This window comes from Carex rostrata, chromosome 11 (assembly GCF_964058835.1).
Source record: "Carex rostrata chromosome 11, lpCarRost1.2, whole genome shotgun sequence".
NCBI classification, from domain to species: Eukaryota; Viridiplantae; Streptophyta; class Magnoliopsida; order Poales; family Cyperaceae; genus Carex; species Carex rostrata.
The window spans coordinates 4,281,332-4,308,292 of NC_135928.1; the positions used below are offsets into that span (position 1 = coordinate 4,281,332).

A 26,961-nucleotide genomic window follows, 5' to 3' on the forward strand; every position below is an offset into this window, starting at 1 on the left:
TAATTACAAGGTCCTCAACCTAGCACTATAGATGTCCCATCCGGATATCTAGCCACGGTATTAAATTAACTACATCATTAAAAGGGAATAATGTCAGAATCCTCTGAACTCAAAAGTACATATTATAATAGCAAACCAGGAACTCTCTATTAATTCTACAAACGCTGGCCAAAGAAATTACCGAGAACTTTCACCACCTGGCCGGCAAACCACCTAACAGCTCTTGAACCGTTGCAAACTTCAGATAGAACCAGCAGCACACCCCCAAAAATGAGCAGAGAAAACCCAAGAAGCACATGCTCGCGGTTAATCGCAGAGCTGCCTATGCTTAACATGACCATTGAAACTCCAAAGAACATGAGGACAAGACCATATCTACGCAGTGAGTCCTCTAACGAGCGGCGGCCGTTAGGCTCCTGACGGGGGAAACCTTCTAATCGAATTTCTGTAGCAGCCATTGTTACTTGTGATTTGAGCTCGGGTACTTGTTATTTGAGTGCTCCAGAACTAGCGTTCGTGGAGAAAGGGAAAGAGCACGGCTTATACCTCGAATCGGTTGACAAGATCCGCTAAGTATGAATATTCTCGGTAGAGCTCCGTTCGTTTTTATCGGACAAATCAGATGACTCAAATTTCTGATCCGTCTGATCAAAACGCGGATCAAATTAAAAACTCTGCACAGCTCCGCAGAGAATAATCCGCAGAGAATAGCGTTCCCCCCTCTCACGAAAGGCAAGAGAATAGTCTTTTAAGACACGAGAGTAGTCTTTTAAGACATAAAAAAAAAATTATATATTTATTAAATTTTAGATTATTATAATTAATTAAGAAATTATTAATAACTATTAATTAAAAAATAATATTGATAACAAGATAAATTCTCTTAAAAAAATTACTTTTAAATTTAATATAAATAATAATTTAAATTCAGATAAAATTTAAATTAAGTAAATTCAAATCGATTAATCACACGCACCGAGTATATCCACAGACAACCTTAATTTATTCCGGGCTACATATCTCGGATTCAGACAGAATGATTCTCTACCGCATGCAAGCTGCTATTGTCTATGCATCGAATCATGTTTTGCCGTCCTAAGTTAGAAAATAATTTTATTTATGCTATTAGGGTTTAGAAAATGATACCCGATAGATTACTGAAGACTGAAGAGTTACTTGTTAATTGTTTTTCTTAAAATTTTGTTGCTTGCTCTTTGTAGGGGCCGGATCTACATATAGCCAAGGGGCCGGATCTACATATAGCCAAGTTGTTTAGTTATTTTTATAATTTTAAAAAGAGGAGGGTTCAAATGCACTCAAATTTTTGTGCACCCAAATGCACTCTATCTTTCAATTCTTTTTTTCCGTTTTCAAAGTCCAAATAGTCAATCCGAACCGTTAGATGGGATCTACATATTAATATGTGCTTGGAGACCAAATTTTACAATTTTTTGGAATTTTTTTACTATTTATTAAGCCACTTTGAAAATTGCTGATTTTACATTTTCTGGACCATTGGATCAGCGATTTTCAAAGTGGCTTAATAAATAGTAAAAAAATTCCAAAAAATGTAAAATTTGGTCTCCAAGCACATCTTAATATGTAGATCACATTTAACGGTTCGGATTGACTATTTGGACTTTGAAAACGGAGAAAAAGCATAGGGTGCATTTGGGTGCATTTGAACCCTCCTCTTTTAAAAAATATATATTTATATTGAAATTTAATTATTTTTTATTTTTTATATAGTTTTAGTCCATCTCATAAATTATTACATTTGTAATTGTAGGTTAGTAGTTAGAATTCCAATTTGTTACTGTGAAGATTTGAGTTCAAGTTTCGACTATGCATTATTCATTCTAAATTTTAACCTCCTTATCTAAATTTTCTAGTACAACCTCTCAAACTATGGTCTTTTAGTTAAGCATTAACCACTAAAAAAAAGTTATGCATTAACAGCTCAATGTTTTCAAAAAATTTGGTAATAACATTAAAAATAATTAAATTAAAAAAATGACATGATTTTCGTGGAATTTTCAGAAACAAATATTTCCGCTCGAATTGGGATTTTTTTTGCTTGTTTCTGATAATTCCATTTTATATGTTTTTATTGTTAGATTGTTAGATTGTTAAATGTTTAAATTGTTTGAATTTTAATTTGTTAATTGTTTTTAATATTTAACTGGTTGGTAGTTTTAATTTAATTGTTGAAATTGTTGACGATTTAATAGAAGTAAGATGTACAGGATTGAATTGTTGATGAGTTAATAAAAATAAGACGATGTAAAGTATACAAAACAAAATTAAATTGTTTCAGCAAACAAGACATTAATAAAACTACTAATAATAAATGTCATAAATTAAAATCCTAAGACATAAAAAAAAAATTTGAGTAAGAAATAGGAGTCAAGCTCCTATTTTATTAACCGCAATTGGTTACAATCATTTAAAGGGTTTTGAGAAGGAACCCTAGTGTGGATTTACAGATGGATGAAAAAAACAAAAATAGAGAAAACAAACAAGAAAAAAGAAAAAAGAGTAAAGAAAGCGAAAAATAACAAAGTACAACAAATGAAAAGGTTAATTTCTTCTTGCATATAATTCTTCAATCTTCATTCTTCATTATTCAGAAAGTGCCACTGAGATCTAACTTCTTCAACTAAATCGTTGACTGTTTTATATTGCTCTCTAAACAATCGAGCACACTGTTCTCTCCAAAGGACGAATTGCGAGATGAGAATCAATGCTCTGCCTTCTTTCGGTATTGACCTGTTTACCAATTTTGCTATGATATCATTTCCAGAAGTCAAGAAGCTGTGGTGATTTGGCAACAACCTGGTCTCCACCAATTGATAAACTTCCCTGGAAACCATGCACTCGTTAAAGATGTGAATTGTTGTTTCAATATTCGCACGACACAAGTAACATATACTCACCAAACTAAAACCTCTTTTGTTTAGATTTTTTCAGTCGTCAAGATCCTATTTAATAGAACCAACCATCCAAAGATTCTGAAACGAGGTGGGGCTTTAAGCTTCCAAATTAGTGGAAGAACCAATTTGATCCTAGGACCATTTTTCAGTGCAAAGTAGGCTGATTTCACAAAGAAAATACCCACTGATTGAGCTGTCCATATTGCATCATCCCGATCATCATTTCTTAACATCCGTCTTACGCCTTGGACTACCCCGCACATATCCGATAGTTGTTGCCGTGCAGTCCTTGATAAAACTGGTCTGAATAGATCAGACAGATCGGGCTGCAGCAAAATTTCTTCCAAAGTGACATCCTTTGACCATACAAACGTGTACAGCTCAGAATATTTTTGCTTCATTATGCCACAACCCCAATTCTCATGCCAAAAATCAATTTCTTTTCCATTACCCACAACTCTGTGTATAAATGCTTGAGAAAAAGGTAGTAGTGTTTTCAATTGATTATTGAATAAGTATGAGTGGTTGATATTGCCCGGCCTTGTGTACAACTCTTGAAAAATTGATTTCCATAGTTTCTGATGCTTTGAATCCCATTGCCAGATCCATTTGACTAATAATGCCAAGTTTAACATTTTGAGATCCAGTACGCCTAAACCTCCAAGTTCCTTAGGTGTGCAAACTAAATCCCAATTGACTAGATGAATTTTCTTCTGACCTTCTTGAACACCATGCCAAAGGAACCGCTTCCTGATTTTGTCGATTTCAAAGATAACCCATGAAGGCAGTTTGAATACCGACATAAAATAAATCGGTATAGAGGACAAAATCATATTTGTAAGTAGAACCCTGCCGGCTATCGAGAGAAATTTAGCAGCCCAACCTGACAATCTGTTTGCAATCTTTTGGATCAAAGGTAAGAAAGCCGTCTTTGGCAGTCGGCCATTTGTCAGTGGTAGACCCAAATAACAGAAGGGAAATGTGCCTCTTTTGCAACCCATGATTGTAGTTAATGTTTGAGATAGCTGCTCTGTTACTCCCGATATCAATATCTCAGATTTCATCATGTTAACATGCAGACCCGAGATTGAGGCAAATGTTAGAAGCACAACTTTTAGTAATTGGATTTGTTGAACTTCAGGTTTCACAAAAAATAACACATCATCCGCATAAAGCAAACACGGATGCATCCGTCGTATAGGTAATCTTATTGCATCTAGAACCTGAAGCCTCGATAGCCACCTTGGAAGGAAATCAATCACCATGATAAACAAAAAAGGTGAGAGAGGATCTCCTTGACGGACACCTCTCCTAAGACATAAAAATTAATAATTATTACAAATTAAAATTGAAATAACGCAAAAATTGAACACACACCAACGCCTGTTTGAAGATCTACCTCTTGCGGCTTTCTCTACATTACAAGTAAAGTATATATAAAAAAATATTAAATTAAGAAATAAATGAAAATAGTACATGTAAATAATTAAATCATACATTATACATGTTGCATTTCTATCAATAGTCTCACGATGAAACTGATGTCTGAGCCTCCGATCTTACATTCGATCCATTTCCATCGGTATGCAGTTGTGTTGTATTCTTCATTTTTTTTTATTATTCTCTACTCCGAGACTATTCTCAGACCATTTTATCAAGACCAGTCACATTAGTTTCCTTTCGGCTCGAAGAAGGCACCCCATGTTTGTGTTATAATATGAATGTTGTAGAGTGAGTTGACGAACAAATTCTCGACAAATCGTCATGAAATGAGAACACTATATACCAGTCAATTGGGACTTCTGACATTCGCATATGTTGTTCTCCTTGATAACTACCATATACCCAAATTCATGTGGGTACACTCAAGTCTTGCTTGATCACCCCTTACCATGACCTCACACACTCCATGTGTATTACTATAAGGAATCACGGTCATGTTTAGAGATTTATTCATACACTTTTGCAACAACAAATGCATAGTGGTGGACCATATCTGATTGTGCTCAATTACCACAAACAGCTTTTCACCATTGTTCAACAAATCATGAATTCATCTTGTAAAATGTGTCATCCACGACGGCTGTAAATGGCAATCGTCGACTTATTTTGACATTCTTCAATTACTGAGATCTATTCGTTGTCATTATACCCCATCAGTGTCCTTCATCCAGTGATTGGTAAAGCTTATCTTGACACAAAAGCTCGTTTTCATCATTTGAGTCCCTCTTACCCACTTTGTTAAGGTACTCGATTGCTTCTGGGCAATCCATTTCAAAGTCTTATAACATCTCCTCTAAACCTCCTATGTTTCATTTTGTTTACTCCAATCTTGAACCTGTCACTAACATTTTTCCTTCACCCCACATGTTTGAAGAGGTCCTCAGTAACATGTTGAGAACACAATTGATGAACACGACAATCGGTAGACTCATCCCATTTGAGGTCTAGATGACTGATATAATTCTCTAGTGTCTTTTCAATATGACACACACAAATATGTCATTTCCAATGACTTTCAATCGCAACCATCTCAATTAAAAACCCTCATTTTTCAACACTTTCTTTCTCCACAATTGCAAAAGTCAATGGAAGCGATTGGTTTCAGCATAGTACGAATAGTTAGGGCAATGACATTGTACGAATAGCTAGAGCACACACATCCTTTCTCATGATCTCATCAATAGCTAGGGCAACCATCAATAGCTAGGGCAACCATCTATGCTGTAATCTGTGTTTATAGGCCTCAGAGGCTGAAATCTCAATTCTATTGAATAATCCAGCATAATTGGCCATATATTTCCATTAAATTATCCAATAAAAATATTACATCTGGAAATTCTATGAAAGTCATGTCATTTTCTTTAATTTAATTATTTTAATGTTATTAATAAAAATTTCAGCAATTTTTACACAAAATCTCTCAAAAAAATGAAGTATTTGACAACTGTCACCAACTACCGGTACGATGATTAAATGCAATGTAGTTTTAAATTTATAATATTAATCAAATTTGATAAATAAATAAAAACACTAAAAATTAATACACCAAAAGTTATCTATTGCAAATAACTTAATCCATCAATCATATGGATTCTTGATCGTGCTTGAACTGAACTCAACAAAATTATAAAATTGTACATTGACGTACACATCTAATGAATGTTAATCAATGGTAAGAATCAATTGTTTAGATTTTAAATATTAAAATATTTATAAGAATCGGTTTATGATACAGTGCAAAAAAAAAAAAAAGTTCAATGTAAAAGTTTGCAGATTTGAAACTTAAATGGGAATCTCTTGTGAAATTAACTGAGTTGGATGAGTTGACTCCTAACTTTACTTTAAAAAAAATATTTATATATTTATATAAAAATTTTGCGGCAATGTGTAAAACTTAAAATTTATGTTACTAAAATACTCATGATCATCAATAATAAATAATGATGTTTGAAATATTAACTTATATTTTAAATATTTTGTGAGTGATGTTATGGTACTTTGCAAAGTGCGGAACGGTCTGTGTTATGAATCAATATCCTTTTTTTACAAAGTTTAAAGAATCGATTTGAACAGTTCAACATGACTTCCATGTAAAAATATATTTAGATACCAAACTTTATATTTTATAGAATTTGTTTACTATTATTTAAATAGGTAGAAAATCACAAGAGCTACAAGTTTTGAACCATCCAAAAAAAATGATTTTCACCCATTTAAAAAACAAAAATAAAATCTAAAAATATAATATTTAGTCTCTATGTACACTTTCATGTTAAGATTATATTAAGATTATGTTAAACAGTTTGAATTAATTGTTTAAAGTATAAAAATAATTATATGAATTTATAACACAGATTTATCCGTGACTTACAAAATACCATGGCCTCACTCATAATTTATTTATGAAATTATCGAGTGAAATAGTTGATCACCGATAAGCAATCCCAACCCGTTGAAATAAGCTTCTGACCAGAAGGATCACATCTAATCCGGGGTGGAAAGGGGATATATGACTATATGAGGCATCTAGAGGATGCGAATTCTTGTTGTTCTCATCTCAATTCCTTGTTCACATCTTTTAAAGGTACCATTTTTTCCACTTTGATGGCTGCAAAATTTTGTCATCTAGTTTCCAACCATGGGAGATATTTCCACGAATGAAATGTATATTTTTATTTGATATCCTTCTCAAATTGGATATTCGGCAAAATATAAAGTAAGTTGCCCTTTAGGAACTAAAGTGAAATGTATCCACTGAAACATGAACTGTAGATAGACGTGTGCAATTTGAGTCCTATATTGCTCCTTGAAGAAAAAATAAAATGGCGACCATAAAAATCCGAGATGAGGCACAAAATTAAACTGTAGATAAACATGAGCTTAGATGGGCGTGCGTCTAGAACTGGAGAGAAGGCACATGCTTTCTAGAAGATGAGCCGCAAAAAAGTCAATAGTCAAAGTCTCAGCCGAAATCTTGGAATTTGATTCTGCTCACTCGTTTTTTTTTCCACAATTCAACTGAAGATAAGGGCAAAGACTTTTCTAAGAAAGATAATTAATTAGATCAGAATATGAGTTCATATCTGATTATAATCATATTGTCTTTCAAACCATACATGCATCTAAATATATAGCAGCCCAAATCTAAGCTTCTTTTAACGGAAATCACCAAATTTTCAACTCCAAAATTAATTTTTTTTTTTAATAAATCCATAATTAGTTTATTAATCGGACTGAAGGAAAATTAAAATTAAGGTCTGAAACAAAATCGAAACTTAATAACACGTAAATGTAATCAATTTTAATTTGTAATCCATTTGGACTTGGAATATCCATCATCTAATGGCCTTTGGAGTGAAATGCTCTAATTTAGTTTTAAGCTTTCACTGAAAAGACCTGCAACCTACTATATTATTTCAAAATATTTCCAATGTACCAACCAGACCACTAAATTTATCTGACTTGGCCAACTAACACATTTCGCATCAATATCCAGATTATATTTCTAGCACCAACTCAGTTAAAGATGGCTACCAGATTAAGATGCATCTTCAGTCATATTTTATATGAAATGAGCTCAGAATATCAAATCCCATTTCTTTTACACCAAATCAAAATTATCGTGCTGTTTCAAGTGTGTCTGTATAAAAGGTGGGGGACTTGAGTTAGCCCCTTCATTTCATCATAAAAAAAAAAAGCTAAACATGAATTATGAACTCAATATAACTAATTATATTGGTATACTAAAACAAACTCTCATTACCAATGAAAACCCAGATTTAATAATACTTATGTGACTGATGTAATTATTAATGCCTTAGGACATACTATTTCACTTCTAGAAGATTGATATATCATATATACTCTACTAATTTCATGCCCTAAATAGTGAATATGCAATATACCACACCTAATTAGACAATAAGGGTTTGTAAGAACATGCATATTTTCAACTTTAAAGACTAACCAGTTCAGATTTCTTTTTTTCATCAGTTGTAGCAGAAGCTTCTTGAGTGATTGGATCTATGGCTCATCAGGTCAGGTCATTTCCTGCAAAAAGAACCAAGAGATTAACTAAGCACTGGTCTCATAACAAGAAATTACCTTCTGGTTCAATGGAAGGATAGATACATGCAATAACTGGTTCTGTCATTTTTCATTGCCAATTGAGTTTCATATCTAACGAAATTCCTAGTGCTGCTAGTCTAGATAAGAGAAAATCTCGAAATAATACAAAAATACTTTTTCCTGACAAAAAATCCTGAGTCCCTGCCTCTGAACACCATATTTAGGCAAGTCAAAAAATATTTTGAAAGAATTTATGTGGATGAACAAAAGAAATGACAAAACCAGCTTATAGTATATTTTGGAGAAACATACCTAGTGCTGGTAGTCTAGATAAGAGAAAAATCTTCGAATAATACAAAAATACATTTTCCTGACGAAAAATCCTGAGCCTCTGCCTCTGAACACCATATTTAGGCAAGTTGAAAAACATTTTTGAAAGAATTGATTGTGGAAGAACAAAAGAAATGACAAAACCAACTTATAGTATATTTTTTTCAATCCGATAAAGGTATTGGCTAATGGTTTGATCCTATACTGATTTTTAAATCGGCAGAACTGGTATTCTCAATTTTGATTAGGGTTAAAAAATCTGGGGTTTACAAGTGGTGGTTATCAGTTGTCGGATCAGTCTCTTTGTTTGCTGGTACCATCAAGCCAGTCTCTCACAAGAGTTTTTTCTTGCAATCAAACAGCTTTTCTAGGTGAAGAATGACAGCATGATTAACCTAAGTAATTGAAATGATCAAACATCACTTGTGTTATGACAATGCATGATTATATTTATAGACCAGTGATGTTGTAAAAGCACCATCATTCCCTGAAAATGCAAAAATGCTTTTACAAATATTTATATAATGCAAAATGTTAATTTTTCTTCCTTTTTCCTTTTATTCTAAATCAAATAAGATTATCATTAACCAGATTAAAAAAAAATTCGAGAATTAGATTCAAATAAATACATATGAATATATAGTAGTTTCTAGATCTGTATCTCAACTTGCTCGTGCAAGTTCAGAACAAGTCTAAACAGTTCGGAAGAGTGTTCATCAGGTCTGGTTTAATCAGTTTTAAACTGAACCAAAGTTAGGTTTAAACGGTTTGGTTTTTCTAAATAAATGAATTGGTTCGGTTTAAAAAATTTAAAACTGGTTAGACCGAACCAACTGACAGTTTTTAATCCATCTACCGTCCAAACTAAACATTTAAAATATTTAAAAATTACGACATAATATATATTACTTGGCTAAACCGAACAAAACAAAAAAAATTAATCTATCTTTAAAAATTAGAAAATTAACAAAAAAGAATGTTTATTTTTACGATTAATATCTTATTTCAGTTTAACGGAACAAATTAAAATTTACTTTGGATTATTTAGTTCTTATTCTATTTCAGTTCGGTTCAATTTGATTTTCGAAAATCGAATAAAACTTTGGTTTGGCTATTTTAATCCGGTTTGGACCGAACTGAACAGATTAACACACCCAAGAAGAGCTCTATTTAGTAAAATCAAAAGAAAAACTTCGCTTGTTCACGGAGGTAGCAGAATGAGAGAGAAAGAAACATGAACCATTCCGAAAGAACAAAAAACGAAAAGAGAGAGAAATCATTTTAAACTAACCAAAAAAATAGAGAGATACCTGCAGCCGCCGGCTCCCACGGATTTCAAAAGAAAAAATGAAGAGAGACAGAGAGAGAGAGGAACATACGAACAAGAGCAAGAGAGAGAGAAAATCGACCTACAATCGGTAATAATACCATGTTCGAGCTTCTTCCATTGATTTCAGGCTTGTGTCTCCCTTGGAACTTCGGGCTTGATTCCGTTCAATGGTTTTAACATATATATATATAGAGGGAAGAAGAAACGGTCTCCCTTAGAACTTGTGCTTGAACGCTTGAACGGACGAAATGATATCCTCTGCGGAGTTTTTCTGTGTAGCGCTGTGCGGAGCTTTTAATTTGGTCCGTTCATTTCAGATGGGACGGACGGAATTAAAAGTTCCGCAAATTTTGAATTTTTTTTAAATTCGGGTAAAATCTGATCTGGTCCATCCGATTCGAAACGAACGAATCAGATTAAAATATCCGCACGGAAAAACTCCGCAGAGGAAACGCTTCCCTTGAACGGACTCCCTCTGCATTAATTGGAATCTTTTTTAGTTAATGTATCTAAACCGTCCGATCAGTTTCAAGATTCGTGTGAATCAAATCCGCACTAATATTAAAGATGCTCTTTGGGAGTTGACGGAGACGATGCGGACTCAATTAGATAAAGGTCTCTTTCGACACTTTTTGGTCTATGAAAAAAAATATTAAAAAAATAGAAAGAGTACCTTCAAAATTTTATAAGTAGAAAAAACAGTAGTATTTTTTTTAATTCAGAGTTTAAATTAGTTTGAATCGTAGCGATTCAAACCAATTGCCCTTTTTCTTTTTAATTTTCTCTGTTAAGATATAATTTTTTTTTAAAAATAAATAGAGTTTTTCTAGTATATCTAAATTTTAAGATAATTTATCTATTTTTTAAATAGAATGAAGACCCGAAACATAAAAGGACTCTTTCATTTTAGTATTTAAAATTTAGATGTACTTTGAATGTTGAAGGCCCGAACATAAAAGGTCTCTTCTAGCCATCCCATTCAAATTTTAAAAAAATCCACGGCCGAATGCCCGAAAGGCCGAAACATAGAAGGACAGAGTCCTCTCCAATATATGTAAAACAATTCTTTCACTTTACGGTTTAAGATTTACTCTCTTCTGCTTTGGGATTCGGATTAGGACAGGAGCATTATAATTTTGGCTTTGAGATTTGTGCAAAGTTATAAGAACAGTTTGGATCCACCAATTCTAAAATATTCGCTTGTAGCGTATCAGAGAGGATGTGAATTCAACATAAAAGGTCTCTTTCATCCTAGTTTCATTTCTTGACCTAAATACAAGGATCTACTCGGCTGTCATTTTCTTTATGAAATTAGATGGGATCCGATTGGATTTTTCATTTCGAAAACTGTGCAGCTTTCATCTGTCACATGTGACCTCTGTGCATTCAACTCTCATTTTGTATACCCACGCACACACTTTTATATATAAAGAATCCAAAGAATATGCTCATTTCAAATGTGGAACTAATGGAGTGGTCCATATCCCCGACTTGGTCTTTTTTATTTTTTTAATAATTAGAACTTGTGGCAGCTGGTGGGCGTATTCGTCTGGACTTGTTCTATGGGATTTGACAGAGTTTTGGACAATTCTCATTTTATTTCTCAAACACTGTTTAAAATGCCAAAATAATTCCAATGGGTCTTATTTTCTCCCCAAAAACGTCCCCAACAAGTTAAAAGCAAGGAAAAATTGGATTTTGGACAATTCTCATTTTATTTCCCAAACACCTTGCAAAATAATTCCAATGAGTTCCCATATTTTCTCCCCAAAAACATCCCCAACAGGTGAAAAGCAAGGAAAAACTAAAATTAGGTATGAGTGAATTAATTTGTTCCCACCACTCTCTCTCTTTCCTCTATCTCTCCACGTGGATGGATTTGTATTTTTTTATGTTTTCTCTTCTCTCTCCACATATGCTTCATGCACAGCCATGAAATGTTATACATAACAACTCCCTCTTTGTTTAATTTCTGTTGTGGGACTAATTAGGCTTTCAGTTTTTTCACTATAATAATTAATAAAGAGTGAGTCTATGGTACTATGCATATCACGGGATGTTATCATGCTACAGCTCTATATTCAAGTTTTACGGTCGATCCGAACCGTTCATCTTGTTCTCCATATTAATGTGTTTGGAGACCAAATTTTACATTTTTTGAAAAAAATTTACTATTTTTTTAGATATTTAGAAAACCACTTGATCTGAAAATTCTGGACCATCCAAAAACAGTGATTTTCAATAAATCTAAAAAATGTTAAATTTGGTCCCCAAACACATATTAATATGGAGAACAAGATTAATGGTTCGGATCGACCATTAGGATTTGAAAACTCGAATATAGAGCCGTAGCAGGGTAACAAATCGTAATATGCATAGTACCATAGACTCACTCATTAATAAATTATATGGTTATAAAATACATGAAGTCATGATGCGAGGTTTATATTTTTTTTTATTTATTGACAAATTTTCATCAAAGACCTTAAAAATTTATTTGTCGATAGTCCTAAATTTATTTTATTTACAATGAAGCTCAATTACTAAATAATTACCGATTATTTTATTCTTATTTTTCTTATAAAAATTATAAATCATATTAATTAATCTAGTAATTAATAACAAATCAGATTTAAAGATAATATTAGAAACTTCTATTTTCCAGTATCATTAAATATAAATATGTAGTTACAAATTCAATTGTAATTACATAATTTAAATGTTTGTTTTTCTGTAAGTGTTTGTAAATGTTTTTAATTATATATTTTAAATGTTTGTTTGTTTATAAATGTTTATTTTTTGTAAATGTTTGTAAATATTTATTTTTTTGTTAATGTTTTTAATTGTTGTTTTCTTTTTTTTTTAATTTATTTATAAATATTTTCTTATTTTATTTGTACCATTTTAGTAATATTTTTTATTAGAAATGGTTCATCTTTTTAATATTATTATTTAATCAATTTTATTTAATTTCATTAATATAATTAAAAAAACATGTTTACCAAATGTTACAATTTACAACCCATTAAAATATTAAATTTACAATATATTATTGGTCTAAATAAATTGATGGTGGTACGACAATTTTTTTACATTGAAATTTTATATTTAATTACATTTTTATATTAAGCTAACTTTAACTTAAATAGTTAAAATCAATACAAACAAAACACTATACTATTCAAAAATAATAATTAAATAAAAAATCATTTATAACTAAACTAAAATAAAATAAATAAATATACATATTTTAAAATAAATAAAGATTTCCCACAATTAATCCCATGATACAAACGAACACTCATTTTCTCATATTCCCATAATTAATCTCGTGCATTCCGTACCCGTGGATTCCCACTTTTTCAAAAGTGAATTCCTATTCTGATTCCCATTTCCATTCCGTAATCCCGTGACATCCGAACACGTCCTAACTGCTTAACATCTACATGGAAATAATCTAATAATTTATTTATTTTTGTTATGTCCGTGGAATACTCCTCTGCTATTTTTCATGTAACTTTTAATTTTTCTAAATAAAAATAAAATCCAACCTTCTATTTTTTATATGAAATTTCTCAATTGAATTTCAAACAATAACAAAATTATGTTGAATAGATGTACGCTTTCAAAAATGTTAAATTAATGTATATATATTCATCCATCGAATTTAAAAATTACAAAAATATAAACGTTTGTATCAGAAAAATTGAATGCATACATTTCATTATTTCAAAAAAATTAAATGTATATATATAGATTTTTTTTTACTATTTTTTAAATATATACAAAATCATTGCTTTTGGACCGTTAAAAAAACAGTGATTTTCTAATCATCTGAAAAATAGTAAAAAAATTTTAAAAATTATAAAATTCCATCTCCAAACATATTTTAGTATGGATATCATGTTGAGCGATTTGAATCAACAATTCGGATTTTGAAAATAAAGATATAAAATATGAGGTATGATGAGATTATTGTTTGAGCAATAATCTTTTTCGTCCATTTGACTAATTTGCAAAAATATACAATTATTTAATTTTACGATGTCTTCTATTTTTTTGAAAGATATGTAGATTCAAGTCAAATGGAATTGCATTATGGAATATTTGGACTGAAGAAATCATGAAAACACTTATCAAGAATACAAATTATAAAATCAGAAGCTTGGTAAAGTATGTTTGAGGTTGTTCAAACAGAGATAAAATGTTGGTAACGTTTGTAAAACGTTGTAACGTTTTATGCTTGTCAAAAGTAACAATTTGATCAAACTCAGAAATACCTTAAAATGTTGTAACGTTTTATAAACATTGTAACGTTTTAGGACTGAGAGAACTGCTGAAGCACAGCTATACATAATCAACTTGAAACGTTGTAACGTTTCATAAATGTTGTAACATTTTAGGAATGTTAGAATGTTAAGTACAGCTGTATCAAACTCAAAATTTAGATTACAAGCGTTGTAACATTTTTAATTAAATCTGAGCTTCATAAATTCTTGTTCTTGATCAAAGTTTTCACAGTACAAAATGTTACACAACGTTTTACAAACATTGTAACGTTTTTACTGAGCTATCAGAAAATTAAAATCCTAAATCGCATTTTGAACTAAAACGTTGTAACGTTTTAGGTCAAACAGCTCATTTTTGAGCTGACTTTATAAATAGGGCATGGGACTTTCTTCCCAAATCATCTCAGCCGATCCTAAACTTCTAAAAAGCGATTTTCTGAGAGCTTAGCTTACTCCATTATTGTGAGAGCTTAAAACTTCAAAATCCCTCAAACTACCTCAAACTCACTTCACTAATCTTGAGTTATATTAGATTAGAGTGATATATTGTGTTTCTCTTGAGTAGCTTGAACTAAGAGACATTGTTCTCATCTCTTTGAGTTGACCGTTTGACTTCTGCTTGTTGTGTAAGGGCTTAATCGTTCACAAGTTGTAATCATTTCGTATTGTGTAATAGAAAGGCGCACCACTTGAGGTTGCGAAGCCCCAGAGACGTAGGCCTTTGTTTTGCCAAACTCTGTTAACATTCCGTATGTCAAATTTCTCTAAACTCATCTATTTACTTCCAATTGCAATTTAATTTCAATTTTTGAGCAATTAGAGTTGCACTAAGTGTAACAGAGATATGAAAAGTATGAGGTATTGGAAGTTTGGAACCCTCCTCTATATTTTTTTTGACGGTCGGAACCCTCCTCTATATAAATAAATGTTATAAAAAAAATATGTTATTCATAATTATAATTATATAAATATTATGAACTTTCGTATTTCTAATAATAATATGATTTTAATAAATAATAGTATTGAAAAAACACATATCCGTTCCTAGCTAGTTAAATATCCAATTTGTATTTGTATCCATCTAATATCTAATTCATTTTCACCCCAGATTGTAATACAGTTACATTCTATGTATCAACTTCTATATGCATTTCATGACTCTTTCATGAAAAACAAGAGTTTGAAATAATCAATCATATAATCATTTGATTTCTAGTGAAAAGCCTCACTTAATTTGCTTAATCTTGAATTCGTGTCACTTGTTTAAGAAATTTTTTTAATAAACCACAATTAGAAAAAAGATTTTTATGAAACCAACATGATTACTTTTTTTTTTTACGAAAAACATAAGAACCGAAATGAATACCATTTCGGTCCTGGATTTTATTTTTTGGGACCGAAATGACAATTCAGTCTTAGGTATTTTTACAATTTTTAAACTTATTTTTTTCTCGAAATCTGTGAAAACGGTTGGGACCAAAATGTCATTTCAGTTCTTATAGTTTTTGTAAAAAAAAATTAATCATATTGATTTCATAAAAATATTTTTTCTAATTATGGTTTTATAAAAAAAAATCTTGTTTAAGAGTGAATTACTGGTACATGATTATGTACAAAAAAATAAAATAATTCTGATGTATCCATACAAACTCCTGAAATAATCAATTTACCTATAAAACCACCATATATCTAATACCCCATAAAAACATTACTTTTTTCCTTCTTCCCCTTTTATTTAATTAACTATTATAAAGTTATTTGAAATTTTAAATGGGATCGACTAACAGTCCTCCTACTTCAGTTCCCTAAATGTCCCCCTAACTAACTGATGTATAAAGTACAATGGGGAGCACTAATTACATGGGAAACTACTAACTACTTTGGGAACCACTTATATTTGAAAAAATTAACAACTGGCACGGTCATGTACGAATACTTATATGCGCAAGTATTATCATATGATATATTAAGTATTCATACTTAAGACATTAAGTATTAAAAAAAAACTGGACATCAACTTTCTTTTACACACTCATCTTTTATACATTTTTAGAAGTGGTGTTTTTTTTTTGTCTATTTAATCTCGTCGATATTTCCTACAATATGTGAGAAATTTTACGAATCTAAAACTACAAATATCTTCTACGTAATTTCTTCTTTCAAATGAGATCCATAATGAAGTACTTTCGGGTCATTCGTCGTTCAAGTATTCATAACTCGGTGTGCAAGTATTCATACCTTGTCAAGTATTCTTCTCTAAAATGCCGAGTATCTATATTTACTTAGTAAAGTGTGAATATTTACTTAGTAAAGTGTGAATATTTATTTGTAAAGTATTTTCGAGAAATCCACAGAAGTGTCTTTGGCATTAACTACCCGGAGGATCATTACCGATAGTTTTTGTAAAAATATTAATATCTAAAATTTCAAGTATTCACACTTACGCATTGAAGTGTGAACTGCTATGGTGTAAAGTAACTTAAATCAATTAATTTATTTGGTACTTGAATGTATTGATGGGTACTGAATAAAGTATTCATACTTATAAGTGAAGTATTAATTATTTACATATGACATTTATATTTATAAAAAATATATATAACATATCAAGCATTCATACTTACATATTGAAGTGTGAATTGTTATGTTGTAAAGTAACTTAAATCAATTAATTTGTTTGGTACTTGAATATATTGATAGGTACCGAGAAAAGTATTCATACTAGTAACTGAAGTATGAATTGTTACGTTGTAAATGTTGGGGTTTCGGCGGTGTTGTAACCAAAACTCGTTTAGGCTTAAGGTGCGGAATGACCATAGAACAAAAATTTCTACAGCCAACTTAAGCTCAGGATTAAACGGGGTATGTCAGGAAACTTTCCAAGGCGGTCCACCTTCAGTATTCCTTTGGCATCAAAACCCAATTTAATCCTTTTACAAATCTACTCCATGATTGATTTCTAAAACTTTAATCTACTTACCAATTAAATAGATTAATATAACATATTTATACATTGTTTCCAAATCACAGTTGGAATGCAGACCGAGCGACTAGAGCCTCACCAGGGAAGGAATCGACTCGGAACGGAGCATCAGACGTCTGATGCCTCTATCGGTTATCCACCAGGCTTAACCGGAGAGCGGTTTATTTCTTCTACCAGAAATACCGTAAACCGCGAAATTCTGCAAAAACACTATTCACGAGAAAAAGACGAAAACCCGTAAATACGAATTTTCGGTTGCTCAGTTTCATCAATATGCAAAACTGACATACCGCTAAATTCGATAAAACACTATTCATCGATCCCGTAAATATACTCCACAACAACCCGCAAGATTATACGTCAACTACGTATGACTTTCTTTTCTCAACCAAAACACTATTTGGGAGAGAAACCGAGAAAGAGAGAAAATACCGATTCGATTCTGCACGAAACGATACAAGTGAATTAGTGATTTTTCTCTCTACCCCTCCACCCCTATTTATAGGGTTTAGGGTCGGTTGCCAAAAGACCAAAATGCCCTCCAAGTTCGGTCTATTTACAAGATATGCCATCGAATGGATAAGGATGATGACATGTGGATAAGATCGATGACGTGTCATCTGGATAGGATCGATGACACGTCATGCGAATAAGCACGAATCTAAAAAGACCCGAATGCCCTCGGCCCGAACACAAATAATGTTTGTATAATTATTCTGAACAATTATATATATTTTTCTGCGGTTGTTTGTTTCGGTATCGATGACGTGTCATCTGGATAGGATCGATGACATGTCATGCGGATAAGACGAATCTGAAAATACCCGAATGTCCTCGGCCCGAACACAAATAATATTCGTATAATTATTCTGAACAATTATATATATTTTTTGCGGTTGTTTGTTTCGGTAATTTATACAACGTGTCCTGCACATTTATAAATTAACCGGTTAACTTTTATACAACGTGTCACACACGTTTATAAATTAACCAATGTTTTTGCTTGTTATTTTTACATAACATTTATAATTTAATTATAACACGTATAATTAATTATAACCATCTTACTATTGATCATAACCAATTTATAATCAATCACAATAAGATTCTCCGATTAACTCCTATATGGTGTGATCCAATAGGATCTGTGTTATGTTGGTAAATAGAGTTAAAACTGTTTTAACTTCTATAATCATGAGCGGCATCTGGCAACACATCATGACCATCCAATTACACAGATGATGTTGTACAGTACAATATCACGATCCAGTAAACAATTTACTTGTGTCAGTTCTTTTGTCACATAGCTATCAGATTAGTTTCAAGGTAGGTGTGTGTCATCCCTGTAAACTTAATCTTTTCTTGATCTTGAGCAGATTATCAAATATGATTACTCTTGTAATCATACCGCGCGCTGATAATCTTACTCTATCAAGGGGCCCAGTGATGCTATAGCTCGTATAGAGATACGAGGGACAATAGTACTTTTGGTAAACCATCACTACCTCGGCTAAGCCATGTATACCGAAGAGCTACCGTTATAACTGCATTTTACCGACAGCGTTTGATAACAATCACACATATACATTTCTTAGTAGGAAAGATGAATACCTCATACTTTAGAACTTAACACTGAATGAAAGCATTAATGACACGAACACAATTCTGTATAATGTTTCATTCGGGGTCTGTCAGATATCATGTTCCTGGAACATATATCTATGTGATTAAAATGACAACTCCTTGTCTATGGTCTGTAAAACTTAACCATCATTTAATCCACATACTAACCTTATAGCGGTAATTAGTGTTCCTGCTAATTACCTTGATCAGTGACCTTTTAAGAGTATATATCATCTATATTATGGAGTTTCACAATTTCAGTCATGAACTCGAAATGATCCATAAATGCAATAATACTCAAGGCAACAAAATGATATTAATCATCCAATTCATGAACAAAGCTTTATGATACATTATCGTATTATTGACTTCTAGATTATTACACTAACAGTAAAGTATCTTAATTTAATATTTTTTTAAATTAATAATATTCAAACAATTAATATATGAAACGGTAAGTAATAATAGTTAAGACAATAAGTATTCATATCTACTTGGTCAAATTTTGTTGTTACTGTGATGCATATGTTTTACCAATTTTTAAGATATGAAGTATTCATATCTACTTGGTCAAATTTTAGTGTTACTGTGGTGCATATGTTTTACCAATAGTTAAGACATAAAGTATTCATATCTACTCATTTTTGTTATTATTCTTTTCATACATACTTTATCTAATTTATTGATATCTAAAACACTTAGTATTCATACTTAAGCGTGAAGATGTGTATGGTTATGAAATAATATTTGATTTTTTTTTTTTTGATATTTATAGATAATAGCAACTATATTAACATTTGTATTCATACCTATGAATTTATGCACAAATATTAATGTTGAAAAGAAATTTTAATAAACCTCAACCATCTCCGATATTTATCAACAAATTTGTACATGCTCGTAATAAGCACCTGGATGCTCCTGATACTTATTTTATTTTTAGTTAAAACCCATACATGAATAATTCAATGCTATAACCAAAGTAAAGTACATAAAGTACATATAAAATTTAGAACAATTTGAAATGCTAAAATTAAAATCTATAACACTTGAAATATTATCGAATTTAAGAATGAAAGCAAGCATGACATTTAAAAACAAAATAGCTTTGTTTTTAAAGACGTGAAGTATTCATATCTACTTAGTCAAATTTGATGTTACTGTGATGCATATGTTTTACCAATAGTCAATACATGAAGTATTAATATCTACTTGTTTATGTTATTATATTTATATACATACTTTATCTGAATTATTGATATCTAAAACATTTAGTATTCATAGTTATGTGTGAAAATGTGTATTGTTATGAAACAATATTTTCTTTTATTTTCTTTTTATATTTATAAATAATAGAAACCATATTAACATTTGTATTCATAGTTGTGAATTTATGTATGAATACCCACAAATACTAACAATAAATATAAATATGTCATAAGCGGTTTTATACCCATAAAAAGTCATCCTCTTCGTTAACTTATTAGTATAGTTATAGTCCTATGGTGGATTTATTCAAGAAAAATCACAAATTAGACATCTTAGCATAGGCAAAAAAGCCATATCTAATTGATCAACAGTAGAGAGAACATAAATTAATGAATAATAAGTGACTTTTGTTAGCCTAAGGCAAACTCTTTACTGGACTAGTTCTTCTAGTGTCCCATTTCATAACCCATTATGGCAACACTTGCAAATTAATACATTGAGCATTTTATCAAGCACCTCGTGGTCATTATCTTTGATCTCCTTAAGGAACTGACAAGAAACCCTGGTTCTTTCATCAAGCACTAGAATCTCAATTAGGGCATCGTATGTGGATCCCATGTGGGCATACCCGATTTGCCGGCCAACCCAGATGAAAAACTTGATACATAATTTGGGATTTTTGACACTTAACCACCTCAGTCACAAAAGAATCATTCAATTTTTCTCTAAATTGCCTCAAAATTTCAGGATTTTGTCGTCACAGTGTTGCAAATCAAAGGTTGAAGAAGTGATGTAGGTGAGGTAGTGGTGCTCAGAGAGAGGCATCGATGGTGAAAGCTGAAGCGGTGGGGTGGTGACGATGGGTTCCATTGCCCCAACTGTTGCCACCCTTGCCATCTCTTCTCTCTCTCGTAGGTAACCCCACAATCAAGTCAATTGATCGCACCCTTGCCGTCAATGAGGAACTTCTGAGTTTGGAACTCGGATCCACCTTCGGTGCCAGGTTGTCGATTTGAGAAGAATGGCTGGAGAAGAAGTGAGCAGGGGTAGCAAAAGGGGATCCAAGGAATACTCTACGAGCGCTAATAAAGCTCTCAGGTGGAGATCATTGAGGCAGGGACTGGGTTCGGGTGGCAGAGGCTGTTGAGATTGATCGGGATATGAAGGTTTTTTTTTTGAAGAGGGGTTAGATCCAATTGGAGAGAAAGCTGGTTTTTTTTTTTTTAAAGTCATTTGACTTTGACTTTGACTTTGACAGTTAGTGAGACTAATTAGTTAGGGGGACAAATAGAGAACTAGAAAGCTGGGGATGAAATCATTACTCATTTTAAATTGACAAATATGCCCCAATTTCATTCTTTTCTCTCTTTTCAACTTATGTTGCCTTGTTGTCCTCCATCTCCGATTGTTGGAGAGGTGAGAGAAAATCTGAGCCCTACCCTCCTGCTCTCATGATTTTGTACCTCTTCTTCTCTCGCGATTCTCCTATGCTGAGAACTCAGCTCTCAGAGTATTCTCTCTCTTGCTGGCAATAATAGATGATTGTTAAATTTAATTGGCAGCCGCTGCCAATTCTTTAAAAAAAAAATTGATGATTGTACTGCTATGCATCCACAATTCTCCTTGATTGATTTGCTGAAACCTCTTGATTGCCCAACTGGAACTTTTTTTTGTCTCTTAATCAGTTTCTTAGGATTACATACCAATTCTTTTTATTCTGCACAAAATTTAGAAATCATCAATCTAATGAGTTGTTGATCCTATTTCCTTTATTATTCTCCTTGAATTGTGTTTCTTGTTGTGACTAGGGTAGTAATTTAACTCGGCAACTCATTTTTTATTGAAATGGTCTCCAAAATTGTTAAGTTGTGACCATCATATACTGCCGCTTTGAATGATACTAGCATTTTAATATGTAACTCTTTGAGATAGACATCTTGATATTTAATTTGATCATTTTTATTTTTGCAGCATGAATATGAAATTAGTCATCGGCCAGTCTCGAATAATGCTAAATCTAATTAGATGTATTTCACTTGTAATATGCTTGAAAAAATGTAATTTAGTATTTGATCTTGTACCAGTATGCTACATGTGGATGTAAAGTTTACATTAGTTGAAACATGGATTTTGCATCATGTAAGACTATAAGCAGTACTTTTAATTTTTAAAAGAGCTGAGCATGTTATGGTTTTTGAAACATGCTCAGTTTGATTCCTTTTGTTTGAACTTTTCTCATTTTGTTGGGTGGTATAATTTTACATTTTATACTTGCTCCATGACAACCTAGACAAGATTTATTGATGCAAAAATGAAAAAGCAGTGTGACAGGTCCTTTAACAATTGATGCATGATTGTACTAATAGTTGTGCTGCACCAGTTCAGTGGTGCGGATAAAAACTGAGCAATGTGATACAATAACATGTTGAGCTAATTTGAGCTTTAGCAAACACTAAAATAACAAGAGCATACATTTAAACCATTAACAAGTTGATACACCAAGTGAGCTTATATATAACAAGACGACACATTATGAAGCTGGTTACCAGCACTTATTGCTTCAAGTTGTACATAGGAAGTAAATAAAATTATTTTACAAGATTTTGTACAATCTAACTGGAATGTCTTCTTATTTAAGTTCCCAATAATCTCAATTATTGTCCTGCATTACAACGAAAGAGGTATCGATCATGAACCTTAAAGCTTGGAACTGTTAGTCTGATAACTTCTTGTGCTAGTAAATATCAAGATTGCTCAGTTGTTACAGCTATGCTAGTGGGGTGAGATAACATATACAAGTTAATAACAATAAACATATGGTACAATAAAACAAATAAGCATAAAAGAAAGATGATAACAACCTGAAGAAATAATAATATTACTCGCTGGTAAAAAACTAGACTTTAGCATATGATACAATTAATGACATAAAAAGTATATTGCAAGGAATAAAAGATATTAAAATTACAGGAAAAAAAATTAACATTAGGCCTTAGGAGCAGTTTGGTAATATGAACTTTTAGAAGTCAAAATCATTTCCAACGTTAACGATTGAAAAGCAAATCATTTAAGGAGAATCATGGATGCAAAGCAGCACAGTCCTCTATTCTTGCCAGAAAGAACGAGAATACTCGAAGAGCTGAGCTCTCAGCCTAGGAGAATCGCCAGGGAAGTAGAGAGGTGAAAAATCATGAGAGCAGGAGGCCGGGTAGGAGCGCGCGTAGGCCTCAGCTTTAATTGCTCTCACCTCTCTAACAATCAGAGATGGAGGACAGCAAGGCAACACAAGCAAAATAGAGAGAGAAAGGTATGAATGAAGGGTATATTTATCAATTTTATTTTAAATAACTTTATAAATAATTAATTAAATAAAAGGGGAAAGAAGAAAAAAAAAATGTTTTTTTATGGAGATATTGGATATTATAGTTGTTTTATGGGTAAATTGGCTATTTAAGAAGTTTGTATTGGCACACCAGACATTTTCCCAAAAAACTAATTATGTGGAATAACTTTAATATATCACCTTTTTTGCATTACAAAATATGTACACAGTTTTTTTCATTTTCTGCAGATTCGTTACAAGTAGTTGCCAAAAGTGAGAGAGGGCCCTTAAACCATTTTCTACATTTCAATATATTTGCATATAATTTATAAGAGTGCATTACTACAAAATCATGACTAGTCTAGTAACTAAGACTTTAGTAATCGTCCTCCGTATGAAAAGTTGCAAATTTTAAATTTCAGCATCCATGTTGAATTGGTTGAAGAACTCTACCCTCGTGCTAAAAAGAAAATGCTATATTGACTACACATTCTTTCTTTCTTTCAAAATATAGAAATAAAATTAAACAGTGATATAACTATTAAGAGGTGAAAACAAAAGTTGTAACAAAATTTAAGATTGCAAGGGATTCTCATAATCAAACATGTTGATAAACAATTTATAATTTTTTACGCTTTAGTTTCCTTTTAGGAATAATCAAATTTCAAAATTATTAAGAATAGTTCTTCTCATAAGACAAAAAGTTTGAATTTCCTATTCTAGCTATTCTAACCCAATTAAAAATCAATTAGCCTATTCCGAATACCCTAATTCAAGAATAATATATTCTAAACCGAATACACTGGTAGAAGTTGCAGAGAGGTACCATGAAAAAAATAAAATTTATCGTCGGAAATTTTACAATAAACCAACATCAGCATTCTGGATTCCAACACCGTAGAGCTGTACCAATCATACAAATAACTTTTCTGCAGATCATATTTGAGAAATTAAAAGTAGGTGAATAAAATTTTCTTGTATGAGCTTATACTGTAGCCCAACAAAAATGGTACATGCATATATGTGGTTTGATTGAAAGTTGGTTCATACAAACAACTTTTGGGGATACAATAGTTCAGCATATATCTAATTAATTAAAGCCCACTTGATTGGTAAGACTGTTAGATCAAAAAAAAAAAATCACCAGACCTAAAATTTTACCTGCATTGTTGAATTTTCACGCCACTAGAAACGATTTGTATATTTTTTGACAAAAGAAAAGGAAACCTGTTACTTGAGTTTTTCAAGTAAAAGCATTTGAAAATCAGAATTAGTCCTTTCTGCTAAAATTCTTCTATAAGCTCATTTCATATCTACTAAAAATAATGTTAACAAAATTATATCAACTGACCATCGTTTTTTGAGCAAACAATTATTTCATTGCAACAAGTGGAAGGGCTCGCACAGTTTCAAATCAGGGTTTCATACTTGATCACAATTTTATATTCTTTTAGCTTTTTTGTTCGTTTTGGTTGTTCTCTATTGGTGCACTGTAAGGCAATGTTCCAATTCAACGCTAAGATGGACCAATATTCTTGATTTAAAATTTAGCTCAAACAAAATGGAATGAAGCCTCAGCAAAAGTAGATTGGTGTAATGGAATATATTCAATAAAAGTCCGAAACACTTCAAAAGTTAAAAGTCACTATAACAGGATTCTGAGTTACTAGTATAGCTCCAAGCTGAATAAAATAAGCTCAAGATAGATTGGTTTTATAAATAGATGAACCTAAAAACATTGTTTATACAACATATTGTTAGATAGTAAACAATACAATCGCACAAGTATATGCATAAAAACAACATGTTATTTATTTATTCTATAGAAGCTGCACAAATAATACAACAGAGATGTCCAAATTTATAAAAAGAAATAAGACTCTTGACTGTTTTAATGCTGCATTACTGAATTATAAGCATGATTTCTACAACCAATCAAATCAAAGATAACCATATATGTGATTGATTAATCCACTATGCCTTGCTAAAATTTCCCTATAACCAGTAAAATAAATAAACGCATATTTTCCTCCCCTATAAACTTGAACAAAAATAAGCTGACAGTGGAAAAGGCTTCCACCAATGACCATAATTTATGAATTAAGATTCATAAATATGATGTTATTTGATATCTATGGACTTCCATAGCCATTTCTGTGCGACTTTTGCCATCTCCATGCAACTGAAAGGCTTTGCGTGAGATCAATGTACTTGGCAGTCCAATTCAACTCACGATATATTTTGGATGGATCACTGTAAACTTCTGCGTAGTCACCAGGTCGACGGCTTAGTAAATCTACCTTTATTTCTACACCTGTTGCCTTCTTGCACGCTTCCACAAACTCCTTCACTGACCTCCCTGATGAATATATAATGAGAAAATTATTATTATTTAAGTTAGATGACCTTCAATAAGGAAGTATGTAAGAGCTGAAGGGGATCTTGTACAGACGAACCTTTGCCAGTACCAACATTATATATACCAACTTTTCCTGACTGAGCCTTGCCAAGTGCCTTGACATGAGCATCTACCAGATCTGTAACATCAATGTAATCTCTGATACCGGTACCATCTGGAGTTGGATAATCAATTCCACGAACCTATATATTCAACATTAAATCGACTCATTAGCATTTCTAAATTACAAAAAATAATAATAATAATAATAAAAGGATGTCATGTAGAGAGTCATGTAGAGAGGCGTATATAAAAGGTACTTTTGCAAAGAATGACATTTACTTTCATATTTCAAATAGATCCAACATTTATCATTTTTGCACCCCATGTTATGAGATATCATGAAATTCCATACTATAAGGCCCAGTGCGATCAAAATATATAACGTGACAAATTTCAAAAGGAAGCAAAAATAATTCAAAAAGAGAGATTGGGTTCATACTTCAACAGAACAAGTTATGAAGAGATCCGGTTGAGCTAATATTGAAAGTAGTACAATTTAATAAAGTGTAGGTTGACCTAAACCTTATTGTTTGATAGTATTCGGTTTGACCTAAACCTTATTGTTGATGGTATTCGGTTATAATTGCAAATATCGGAAATGTTAAGTGTTATTGAAAGTTCAATAAAATATGAGACACGGACCAAATAAAATATTACCTTTAGTCCAGGAATAGTTCCTAAAGCTGCTTCGAAGCATGCAGCAGAGATGCGACCGTGCTCTCTTAATTCAGGTCTTGGGGCCTCACCCAACCTCCCCTCGGGATCCGACCCAATAACATTAAAGTATCTAAATAAAAATAATTAGAGATATATCATCACATATATATAGACAACCAAGTATTAGGCCTTCCATTAGTTCTCGAATAAAAAATATGTTCTGTCAACACAAACTGTGCAATTATGGCTCAAT

The 26,961-nt window shown here is 31.9% G+C and overlaps 1 protein-coding gene across 4 annotated transcripts in view; it reads right to left on the minus strand.

The window, feature by feature from the left end:
* Window positions 1–26,961, minus strand: part of LOC144562268 (putative UDP-arabinose 4-epimerase 2) — an 80,899-nt gene that overhangs the window by 49,757 nt on the left and 4,181 nt on the right. The window contains exons 9-11 of one of the 4 annotated variants that reach the window (XR_013514031.1): window positions 26,709–26,838; window positions 26,047–26,191; window positions 25,478–25,949 (exon numbers count right to left, since the gene is read on the minus strand). Coding sequence is in view for 3 of the 4 variants with exons in the window: in XM_078311461.1 (XP_078167587.1) it covers window positions 25,723–25,949; window positions 26,047–26,191; window positions 26,709–26,838 (502 nt within the window). In the remaining variant the exon portion in view is untranslated. Of the gene's footprint in view, window positions 1–25,380; window positions 25,950–26,046; window positions 26,192–26,708; window positions 26,839–26,961 lie in introns of those variants that run through there. The other 3 variants (XM_078311460.1, XM_078311461.1, XM_078311462.1) reach the window with 3 other exon arrangements.